Below are 12,424 nucleotides of genomic sequence, written 5' to 3'. Positions count from 1 at the left end.
GTATATGTGTGTATAATTTATTTCATTATTTCCCAATTACATTTAAAAAAGATTTTTAACATTCACTTTTTAAAATTTTGAGTTCTCTATCAATTAGATTTTCTTCCCTTGCTTTTAGCCTACCCTATAACTGAAGGCATACAAAGCTTCCCTTAATATTCGTGAAGCATTTCTTTTATGGTGTTCAAACCTCAGACAGGCAAATTCTGAGCACAAATCTGATTAGACTCCATAATTTGTTATAGGAAACTAACTAAGATATTAATGGATATTGTTTTTCAGAATATTTTAGATGGGGGGCGAAGCATGCTTTTCTCCTCCACATTCTGACATCTGCCTTAACTATTCTGTGCAATTCAAGTGCAGTTGATGATATTTCTACAAATCAACTACTTCAGTAAGAATTCTGCAACCTGGAACTTAGGGAGTATTACCCTTGAGTATAGCCAGGATTGCTTATTATTAGCAGCACTTTTTAAAAATTGTTTTTCACATATCATTAGAAATGAAATTCTAGGCCTTTGGAAAGCTTTATCATTTTTTTTCTTTTTTCTTGCGGGGGCGGATATTTGTTTTCACAGAATCTCCTGAAGAAAAAAATTACAAAACCTTCGTTATGGATGAAAAAGAAGTACAATTTGTTGTAGATCCTTCACCTGTAATTGATAAGGATGATGTTGATGTGGATCCTTCACCTGTAATTGATAAGGATGATAATAAAGTTTCTGAAGAGCCAGAACTTAAGGAAGCTGATGAATTTTTACAGATGGCATTAAAACCAGTTGTGATAGAAGAAAAATTGGATGGTATGGTTCCTGGGTTTTTTTGGGTTTTGATCTGTATCTGACAGTTAATGAATGAGCATTTGTTAAGCACTTTCCTAAGCCTTAGAAATACAAATATAAATAAAAACAGCCCCTGCCCTCAAGGAGCTTAAATTCTAATAAGGGAAGACAGCTCATAAAAGGAAGCTAAAAGGAGGATAAGAAGAAGGAAGGTACTCCACTTGTCCCAAGAAAGATCCAGAATGTCACTGGAAAGGAATGAAACATGTTTGACCTAGATTCCCTTCTTAAATGGATCTTCAGGAGGAATCATCCATTTGGAGGGAGAGGTCAGAGGGGGAGAGAGGGTCTTTCCAGTAAGGAAACTCCCTCTACCAATGCAGATTAGGGTGAGGTATAGTCTTAGAAAGTTACCTGGTGGCCTTAGAGTTTAAGAACCTTGTCCAGGATCACCCAATCAGTGCTTATTAGAGCTGTGACTTAAACTTAGATCTTCCTGATTTTCTACCTTCTATATCACACTCCCTCTCCTAGGAACTAAAAATCCTAAATGAACTAAAATTTGATTTAAAGAAAAAGTTCCATATTCAGGGAAAAAAAAAATTGAAATTCTATATAAGTAAAGAAATTCTCAAATTTTGGTTCCCAAAATAACTTGTTCTGTTCTACGGTGTTTTGGATTTGAATACACCTAGAATTTTTTCCTTTATAATCTATAAGAACTTGTGGTCACATTTATGGCCAACACTTATGTTCCAACATGCAGCTGGAACTATAACCTTAAATTGCCAAATTCTAGCATTTGCAGAATTTCCAACCACAATATTTTATGATCATCTTTTACTGGCTTTTGATTTGTTTGAATAAGGTGATTATAAAATAAAAACAAGACTTTCAAATTTAGATACTTTTTACTATTCTGAAATATGCATCTCTACAAAGATACTTGCTGGATAAATATATATAATGAAATATTGTCTACATCAAGCTACAGTACTATAATTCCTTAAACAAGACTTCATGGGTTAAACCATAGAATTTACTTCTTTTACTATAATAAAATAGGTCAGGTTTTTTTTTTACATAAATGCTATTTTGATTCAAGAATGGAATTTTATATTCATAGCGAGCAAACTTTCCATTTGCTGATAATATCCTTGGTCATATTAAAAGCAGCCTATCTTTCTTGGTGTTTAGAAACAACTCAACCAGCAACATAGTTTACTTCGTTCTCATCATTCATTTGTTTATTCTGTGAACATTGATCAGGCCCTGGTATGTGCATGTTATTATGTTGACCTAAAGTTCTTTAAAGCTGTCTCTTTACTTTTTATGGCTACCTTTTTTCTTTTCAAACTTCATTCCAGAAGTACATATAATTTCAGGTTTTTAAGTTTCTTCATTATTTTGCATTTCTATACTATTGTTAGACTCCCATAGTTGCATATAAAAATAAATATTATAAACAGACACATGGTAAATATATGAGTAAATTCCAAATCACATGCATTGTGAGGTAAATCATTTCTGACCAGCTCATCAAAGAAGACTTTTTGGAGGAAGTGACATTTGGGTTTAGCTTTATAGGGTAGGTAAGAATTTTTTTTTAACTCTTTTTTTTTTAAATTACTAATTTTTATAATTATAACATTTTCTTTGACAGTACATATGCATAGGTAATTTTTTTTTTTTTTTAAACAACATTATACCTTGTACTCCCTTCTGTTCCGAGTTTTTCCCCTCCTTCCCTCCACCCCGTCCCCTAGATGGCAGGCATTCCCATACATATTAAATATCTTATAATATATCTTAGGTACAATATATATGTGCAGAACCGAATTTTGTTGTTGTTGCAAAGGAAGGATTGTATTCGCAAGGTAAAAATAATCTGAGAAGAGAAACAAAACAAAACAAAACAAAAAATGCTCTCAGTTTATACTCATTTCCCAGTGTTCCTTTTCTGGATGTAGCTGATTCTGTCCATCATTGATCAATTGGAATTGGAATTGGATTAGCTCTTCTCTATGTTGAAGATATCCACTTCCATCAGCATACATCCTCGTACAGTATCATTGTTGAAGTGTATAATGATCTTCTGGTTCTGCTCGTTTCACTCAGCATCAGTTGATGTAAGTCTCTCCAAGCCTCTCTGTATTTCTCCTGTTGGTCATTTCTTACAGAACAATAATATTCCATAACATTCATATACCATAGTTTATCCAACCATTCTCCAATTGATGGACATCCATTCATCTTCCAGCTTCTAGCCACTATGAAAAGGGCTGCCACAAACATTTTGGCACATACAGGACCCTTTCCCTTCTCTAGTAGTTCCTTGGGGTATAAGCCCAATAGCAGCACTGCTGGATCAAAGGGTATGCACATTTTGATAACTTTTTGGGCATAATTCCAGATTTTTCTCCAGAATGGTTGGATTCTTTCACAACTCCACCAACAATGCATCAGTGTCCCAGTTTCCCCACATCCCCTCCAACATTCATTGTTATTTGTTCCTGTCATCTTAGCCAATCTGAGAGGTGTGTAATGATATCTCAGAGTTGTCTTAATTTGCATTTCTCTCATCAATAGTGATTTAGAACACTCTTTCATATGAGTGGAAATAGTTTTAATTTCATCATCTGAAAATTGTCTGTTCATATCCTTTGACCATTTATCAATTGGAGAATGGCTTGATTTCTTATAAATTAAAGTCAATTCTCTGTATATTTTGGAGATGAGGCCTTTATCAGAACCTTTACCTGTAAAAATGTTTTCCCAATTTGTTACTTCCCTTCTAATTTTGTTTGTGCAGAAACTTTTTAATTTGGTGTAATCAAAATTTTCTATTTTGTGATCAATAATGGTCTCTAGTTCTCCCTTGGACACAAACTCCTTCCTCCTCCACAAGTCTGAGAGGTAAACCATCCCATGTTCCTCCAATTTATTTATGATTTTGTTCTTTATGCCTAAATCTTGGACCCATTTTGATCTAATCTTAGTATGTGGTGTTAAATGTGGGTCCATGCCTAGTTTCTGCCATACTAATTTCCAGTTTTCCCAGAAGTTTTTGTCAAATAATGAATTCTTATTCCAAAAGTTGGGATCTTTGGGCTTGTCAAACACTAGATTGCTATTTTTATTCACTATCTTGCCCTGTGAACCTAACCTATGCCACTGATCAACTAGTCTATTTCTTAGCCAATACCAAATGGTTTTGGTGACTGTTGCTTTATAATACAGTTCTAGATCAGGTACAGCTAGACCACCTTCACTTAATTTTTTTTTCATTACTTCTCTTGAAATTCTCGACCTTTTGTTCTTCCATATGAATTCTGTTGTTATTTTTTCTAGGTCATTAAAATTGTTTCTTGGGAGTCTGATTGGTATAGCACTAAATAAATAGATTAGTTTGGGGAGTATTGTCATCTTTATTATATTCGCTCGGCCTATCCAAGAGCACTGAATGTCTTTCCAATTATTTAAATCTGACTTTATTTTTGTGGCAAGTGTTTTGTAATTTTGCTCATATAATTTCTGACTCTCCTTTGGTAGATATATTCCCAAATATTTTATACTATCGACCGTTATTTTGAGTGGAATTTCTCTTTGTATCTCTTGCTACTGGATTGTGTTGGTGATGTATAAAAATGCTAAGGATGGTGGGTAAGAATTTAATATATCAGGGGCAGCTAGATGGTGCAGTGGATAAAGCACCAGCCCTGAAGTCAGGAGGACCTGAGTTCAAATCTGGTCTGGGACACTTAACACTTCCTAGCTGTGTGACCTTGGGCAAGTCACTTAACCCCAATTGCTTCAAAAAATAATAATTTAATACATCAAAGAAGGACATTCAAAGTGTAGGGCTTTTCAAAATAAGATATGTAATTTATTGTTTTACCTTCAAACATAATATTGTGGTAGAAAGGGACCATGTCAATTATTGGGATGGCAAGGTTGGAAAAGTAACAATAAAAGAGAAAGTAAAGAAATGAATATTACAAGTATCAAGGACATTTCTATCTGTAGCTTCAAAACATAATGCCTAGGGGCAGCTAGATGGCAGAGTAGATAGAGCACTGGCCCTGGAGTCAGGAGGACATGAGTTCAAATCCAGCACCAGACACTTAACATTTCCTTGCTGTGCAATGACTATTGGTGGAGTTATAAACTGATCCAACCAATCTGAAAGGCAATTTGGAACTCTGCCAAAGGGCTACAAAACTGCATATCCTTTAAGCCAGCAGTGCCATTACTGGGTCTATATCTCAAAGAGATCATAAAAAAAGAGGAAAGAACTCGCGTGCAAAAAATATTTATAGTAGCTCTTTTTGTGGTAGCAAGGAATTGGAATATGAAGAGATGCTCATCAGTTGGGGAATGACTGAATAAGTTGTAGTATATGAATGTAATGGAATATTATTGTTCTATAAGAAATGTTAAGTAGCTGAATTTCACAAAAACTATATGAACTGATGCTGAGGAAAATGAGCAGAACAAGAACATTGCACACAGAAACATCAAGAATGTGTGCTATGCAAGGTTATGTGATGATCAACTATGATAGACTTAGCTCTTCTTAGCAATATAGTGGTCCAAGACAATTCCAATAGAGTTGTGATGGAAAATACCATCTGCATCCAGGGGAAAAACTCTGCATGCTGAATGTATTTTCACTTTTGTTTTTTCTTTTTTGTTGGTTTTCCTTTTTGTTCTGATTTTTTTTCTTTCATAGCATGACTCATATGGAAATATGTTTACAATGATTGTACATATATAACCTATATCAGATTGCTTGCTGTCTTGGGGGAAAGGGAGGGAAAATAGGAAGAAAGGAAAAATTTGGAACTTAAAATCTTTAGAAAAATGGGAAATTAATGCCTGGACAAGGTTTTAAGAAAGGAAATACCTTATTGACAAGAAGCAATTACTAATAGTACTTGGATAGGCTAGAGATTAAAAGAGAATAGTTCTAAGCAACTTTATAAGTTTTAATATCTCAACTGTGGAGAGTTAAGGAAGTAATGAAGTTTGATAATTTTCAAAAGAGGGCATATAATGTCCAAATATAGTAGTTAAATCAACAAAGACCTGTTCTTGATAATACCATGCTGGACAGTCAAGCTCACTGGTCAGAAGTTTGCAGATGTATTCCTTTTTGGAAAGTCAAGATATATGTATGCCCTTCTCCAGTCACATTGTACCTTTCCAGTTTCTGTGATCACATATAATACTGACAGTGACTCAGCAGTTATAGCAAGTTTTTTTATAAGTCATTTGAATCAGGTGACATGAATTCCTATCTCATTTTTCTTTTTTTTTTTTTTTTCATTCTCAACATTTTATTTTTTTTTTTTCTTTTTTCTTTTTTTTTTTTTTTTTAATTTTTTATTTTATTTTATAATTATAACATTTTTGACATTACATATGCATGGGTAATTTTTTACAACATTATCCCTTGCACTTACTTCTATTCAGATTTTTTCCCTTCCTCCCCCAACCCCCTCCCCCAGATGGCAAGCAGTCTTATATATGTTAAATATATTACAGTATAATTTAGATACAATATATGTGTGTAGAACCGAATTTTTTGTTGCACAGGAAGAATTGGATTCAGAAGGTAAAAATAACAGTTTACATTCATTTCCCAGTGTTCCTTTTCTGGATGTAGCTGGTTCTGTCCATCATTAATCAATTGGAATTGGATTAGCTCTTCTCTATGTTGAAGAAATCCACTTCCATCAGCATACATCCTCGTACAGTATCATTGTTGAAGTGTATAATGATCTTCTGGTTCTGCTCGTTTCACTCAGCATCAGTTGATGTAAGTCTCTCCAAGCCTCTCTGTATTTCTCCTGTTGGTCATTTCTTATAGAACAATAATATTCCATAACATTCATATACCATAGTTTACCCAACCATTCTCCAATTGATGGACATCCATTCATCTTCCAGCTTCTAGCCACTATGAAAAGGGCTGCCACAAACATTTTGGCACATACAGGACCCTTTCCCTTCTCTAGTAGTTCCTTGGGGTATAAGCCCAGTAGTAGTATGGCTGGGTCAAAGGGTATGCACATTTTGACAACTTTTTGGGCATAATTCCAGATTGCTCTCCAGAATGGTTGGATTCTTTCACAACTCCACCAACAATGCATCAGTGTCCCAGTTTTCCCACAGCCCCTCCAACATTCATCGTTATTTGTTCCTGTCATCTTAGCCACTCTGACAGGTGTGTAATGATACCTCAGAGTTGTCTTAATTTGCATTTCTCTGATCAGTAGTGATTTGGAACACTCTTTCATATGAGTGGAAATAGTTTTAATTTCATCATCTGAAAATTGTCTGTTCATATCCTTTGACCATTTATCAATTGGAGAATGGCTTGATTTCTTATAAATTAAAGTCAATTCTCTGTATATTTTGGAGATGAGGCCTTTATCAGAACCTTTAACTGTAAAAATTTTTTCCCAATTTGTTACTTCCCTTCTAATCTTGTTTGCATTAGTTTTGTTTGTGCAGAAACTTTTTAATTTGGTGTAATCAAAATGTTCTATTTTGTGATCAATAATGGTCTCTAGTTCTCCCTTGGACACAAACTCCTTCCTCCTCCACAAGTCTGAGAGGTAAACCATCCCATGTTCCTCCAATTTATTTATGATTTCGTTCTTTATGCCTAAATCTTGGACCCATTTTGATCTAATCTTAGTATGTGGTGTTAAATGTGGGTCCATGCCTAGTTTCTGCCATACTAATTTCCAGTTTTCCCAGCAGTTTTTGTCAAATAATGAATTCTTATCCCAAAATTTGGGATCTTTGGGTTTGTCAAAGATTAGATTGCTATTTTTATTCACTATCTTGCCCTGTGAACCTAACCTATGCCACTGATCAACTAGTCTATTTCTTAGCCAATACCAAATGGTTTTGGTGACTGTTGCTTTATAATATAGCTTTAAATCAGGTACACTTAGACCACCTTCCTCTGACTTTTTTTTCATTAGTTCCCTTGCAATTCTTGACCTTTTATTCTTCCATATGAATTTTGTTGTTATTTTTTCTAGGTCATTAAAATAGTTTCTTGGGAGTCTGATTGGTATAGCACTAAATAAATAGATTAGTTTGGGGAGTATTGTCATCTTTATTATATTCGCTCGGCCTATCCAAGAACATGGAATGTCTTTCCAATTATTTAAATCTGACTTTATTTTTGTGGCAAGTGTTTTGTAATTTTGCTCATATAATTCCTGACTCTCCTTTGGTAGATATATTCCCAAATATTTGATACTATCGACTGTTATTTTGAATGGAATTTCTCTTTGTATCTCTTGCTTTTGGATTGTGTTGGTAATGTATAAAAATCCTGAGGATTTATGTGGATTTATTTTGTATCCTGCGACTTTGCTAAAATTCTGAATTATTTCTAATAGCTTTTTAGCAGAGTCTTTGGGGTTCTCTAAGTATACCATCATGTCATCTGCAAAAAGTGACAATTTGATTTCTTCATTTCCTACTCTAATTCCTTGGATCTCTTTCTCGGCTCTTATTGCCAAGGCTAGAGTTTCTAGTACTATATTGAATAGTAATGGGGATAGTGGGCAACCTTGTTTCACTCCTGATCTTACAGGGAAAGGTTCTAGTTTATCACCATTACATATGATGTTTACTGAAGGTTTTAAATATATGCTCCTTATTATTTTAAGGAATAGTCCATTTATTCCTATACTCTCAAGCGTTTTTAGTAGGAATGGATGTTGGATTTTATCAAATGCCTTTTCTGCATCTATTGAGATGATCATATGGTTTTTATTAATTTGATTATTAATATGGTCAATTATACTAATAGTTTTCCTAATATTAAACCAGCCCTGCATTCCTGGTATAAATCCCACTTGGTCATAGTGTATTATCCTGGGGATGATTTTCTGAAGTCTATTTGCTAATATCTTATTTAATATTTTAGCATCAATATTCATTAAGGAAATTGGTCTATAGTTTTCTTTCTCAGTTTTCGATCTACCTGGTTTAGGTATCAGTACCATGTCTGCGTCATAGAAGGAATTTGGTAGGACTCCTTCAATCCCTATTTTTTCAAATAGTTTACATAGCATTGGAGTTAGTTGTTCTTTAAATGTTTGGTAGAATTCACCTGTAAATCCATCTGGTCCTGGGGACTTTTTCTTAGGAAGTTGGTTAATAGCTTGGTCTATTTCTTTTTCTGAGATGGGACTATTTAGACTACTTACTTCTTCCTCTGTTAATCTGGGCAAGCTATATTTTTGAAGGTATTCTTCCATTTCATTTAAGTTATCGAATTTATCGGCATAAAGTTGAGCAAAGTAGCTCCTAACTATTGTTCTAATTTCCTCTTCATTAGTGGTGAGTTCACCCTTTTCATTTTCAAGACTATCAATTTGCTTTTTCTCTTTCCTTTTTTTAATCAGGTTTACTAAGGGTTTGTCTATTTTGTTGGTTTTTTCATAAAACCAACTCTTAGTTTTATTAATTAATTCAATAGTTTTTTTACTTTCAATTTTATTAATCTCACCTTTTATTTTTTGAATTTCAAGTTTTGTGTTTGTCTGGGGGTTTTTAATTTGTTCCTTTTCTAGCAATTTTAGTTGTAAACCCAATTCGTTGGCCCTCTCTTTCTCTACTTTATGCAAGTAGGCCTGTAGAGATATAAAACTTCCCCTAATTACTGCTTTGGCTGTATCCCACACATTTTGGTATGATGTCTCATTATTGTCATTTTCTTGGGTGAAGTTATTAATTATGTCTATGATTTGCTGTTTTACCCAATCATTCTTTAGTATAAGATTATTTAGTTTCCAATTATTTTTTGGTCTATTTTCCCCTGGCTTTTTATTAAATGTTATTTTGATTGCATTATGGTCTGAAAAGGATGCATTTACTATTTCTGCCTTACTGCATTTGATTTTGAGGTTTTTATGCCCTAGTATATGATCAATTTTTGTATAGGTTCCATGAACTGCTGAGAAGAAAGTATATTCCTTTCTGTCTCCATTTAGCTTTCGCCAAAGATCTATCATATCAAACTTTTCTAGTATTCTATTTACCTCTTTGACTTCTTTCTTATTTATTTTGTGGTTTGATTTATCTAATTCCGATAGTGCAAGGTTGAGATCTCCCGCTATTATAGTTTTGCTATCTATTTCCTCTTGCAGCTCTCTTAATTTCTCTTTTAAGAATTTAGATGCTGCACCACTTGGTGCATACATGTTTAATATTGATACTGCTTCACTATTGATGCTTCCCTTTAGCAGGATATAATGCCCTTCCTTATCTCTTTTAATTAGATCAATTTTTGTTTTTGCTTGATCTGAGATGAGGATGGCTACTCCTGCTTTTTTGGTTTTGCCTGAAGCATAATAGATTCTGCTCCACCCTTTTACTTTTAGTTTGAATGTCTCATCCTGTTTCAGGTGTGTTTCCTGTAAACAACATATAGTAGGATTCTGACTTTTAATCCAGTCTGCTAACTGCTTCCTCTTTATGAGGCAGTTTGCCCCATTCACATTTATGGTTAGAAGGATTAATTCTATATTGCTTGCCATCCTATTAACCCCTGCTTATGCTTTTCCCCTTTCCTTCCCTTTTACCCTCCTATCCAGTATTAAACTGGTAAACACCACTTGCTTTTCACAGCCCTCCCTTTTTAGGATCCCTCCCCCACCTTAAAGATCCTCCCCTTATTTTATCCCTTTTCCTCGAAATTACTGTATTCCCTTCCCCTTAGCTTACTCCTTCCCTTTCACTTTTCAATGAAGTGGAAGAAGTTTCACCATAAATCGAATATGTCTATTGATACACGCTATGTTCATCTCCCTCCTTTCTTTCTCTCAGATATAATAGGTTACCTTTGCCTCTTCATGAGATGTAGTACCACCACTTTATACTTTTTTATGATATAATCTCCTTTCCACCTCTAGTTTCTAAGACAAATTGTACATATGTTCTTTACATATTTTTTGACAGAAGTATAGTTCTCAAGATTTCTTTTTACCTTTTTTAGAAGTCTCTTGAGTTCTGTATTTGAAGATCAAACCTTTTATGTAGGTCTGGTTTTTTCATCAAAAATAGATGGAATTCATTTATTTCGTTAAATGTCCATCTTCTTCCCTGGAAAACGATGCTCATTCTTGCTGGGTAAGTTATTCTTGGCTGCATACCAAGTTCCTTAGCCTTTCGGAATATCATGTTCCAGGCCCTGCGTTCTTTTAATGTGGACGCTGCTAGATCCTGTGTTATCCTTATTGTGGATCCTCCATATCTGAATTGTTTTTTTCTAGCAGCTTCCAATATCTTTTCCTTTGTCTGATGGTTCTTGAACTTGGCCACTATATTTCTTGGCGTTTTGATTTTAGGGTCCCTTTCAGTAGGTGATCGATGAATTTTCTCGATGTCTATTTTACCCTCTGTTTCCAAAACGTCTGGGCAGTTCTCTTTGATAATTTCCTCGAAAATGGTGTCCAAGCTCTTTTTTTCCTCCCATTTTTCAGGGAGCCCGATTATTCTCAAATTGTCTCTCCTGGATCTGTTTTCCAGGTCTGTTGTCTTTCTGGTAAGGTACTTGACAGTCTTTTCAATTGTTTCATTTCTCTGGTTTTGCTTGACTCCCTCTTGGTTTCTCCTTGAGTCATTCATTTCTACTTGTTCCAGTCTAATTTTCAATGATGTATTTTCTTCACTCACTTTTTTTATATCTCTTTGTAATTGTCCAATTGAGTTTTTATCTTCTATGGAATTTTTTTCCATTTTATCCATTTTATTTTTTAGAGAGCTGATTTCTTTTTCCAGCTCTCTAATCCTGTTTTCCTTGGAGTTGTTTACCTTTTCCAGCTCACTAATCCTGTTTCTCAATGATTTGATTTCTTTATCCACTCTGTCTTTGAATGCATGGGATGACTTCTCCAGGCTCTCTTGCCAAGCTTCCCTTTCCTTTTCCCATTTCTCTTCCAGCTCTCTTGTGAGAGCCTTTTTGATTTCCTCTATGAGGTTCTTTTGTATTGAGGAGCAGCTTATATCCCTCCCAGGGGATACATCTGGGGACATTCTGTTCCTAGTCTCCTCAGTATTTGAAGTCTGCTCCCTCTCCACACAGAAGCTGTCAATGGTTAGAGCCCTTTTGAATTTTTTGTTCATTTTGTCAGAGTAGGAATCAAAGAAAACAAACTGACAAGAGAAACAATTGGTCTGTTTTGCGGGGGATAGGGCTGGATGGTATTAATGGGCTTCCTCTACAGACTGGGGGTAGGGCAGCAGAGAGCCACTAACAGAACAGCAATGACTGTACTGAGTCTGTGCTCTGAGGCTCTGAGAACGCACCGAGTCAGTCCAGGTGGGGGTTGGGGGTGGCCGGGCTCTGAGGTGGCTTTCCGGGGTTTTAATCTTCACCTCCGGTGTTTACACCCTCTCCACTGCTCCTGGCTTGCTGCCAAGACGGAGCATCCACACTGGGGCAAAAGCCCTTTCACAGAAACGGCAGATATCACACCCCTCCCCCTCCGGTCTGAGCTGTGTGAGCTGCCTGTCTTGCTCTGGCTGTCTGCCCTCAGTCTGCACCCAGTCTGATTGACCCTCCCCCGAACAAACACAGACCTTTTCTGGCAACTTTCAAGGAT

The 12,424-nt window shown here is 35.3% G+C and overlaps 1 protein-coding gene across 19 annotated transcripts in view; it reads left to right on the top strand.

The window, feature by feature from the left end:
• The window catches only part of NEK1 (NIMA related kinase 1), a 156,897-nt gene that overhangs the window by 118,031 nt on the left and 26,442 nt on the right, over positions 1 to 12,424 (top strand). For all 19 annotated transcript variants that reach the window (XM_074276485.1, XM_074276480.1, XM_074276477.1 and 16 more), the window contains one exon: positions 582 to 806. In XM_074276485.1, coding sequence (XP_074132586.1) covers positions 582 to 806 — 225 coding nt within the window. The remainder of the gene's footprint in view (positions 1 to 581; positions 807 to 12,424) is intronic.

Source organism: Sminthopsis crassicaudata, chromosome 6 (genome assembly GCF_048593235.1).
Source record: "Sminthopsis crassicaudata isolate SCR6 chromosome 6, ASM4859323v1, whole genome shotgun sequence".
In the NCBI taxonomy this organism is placed as follows: Eukaryota; Metazoa; Chordata; class Mammalia; order Dasyuromorphia; family Dasyuridae; genus Sminthopsis; species Sminthopsis crassicaudata.
The sequence above is the reverse complement of the archived record's forward strand: the minus strand, read 5'-3'. Positions and strand labels throughout refer to the sequence as shown.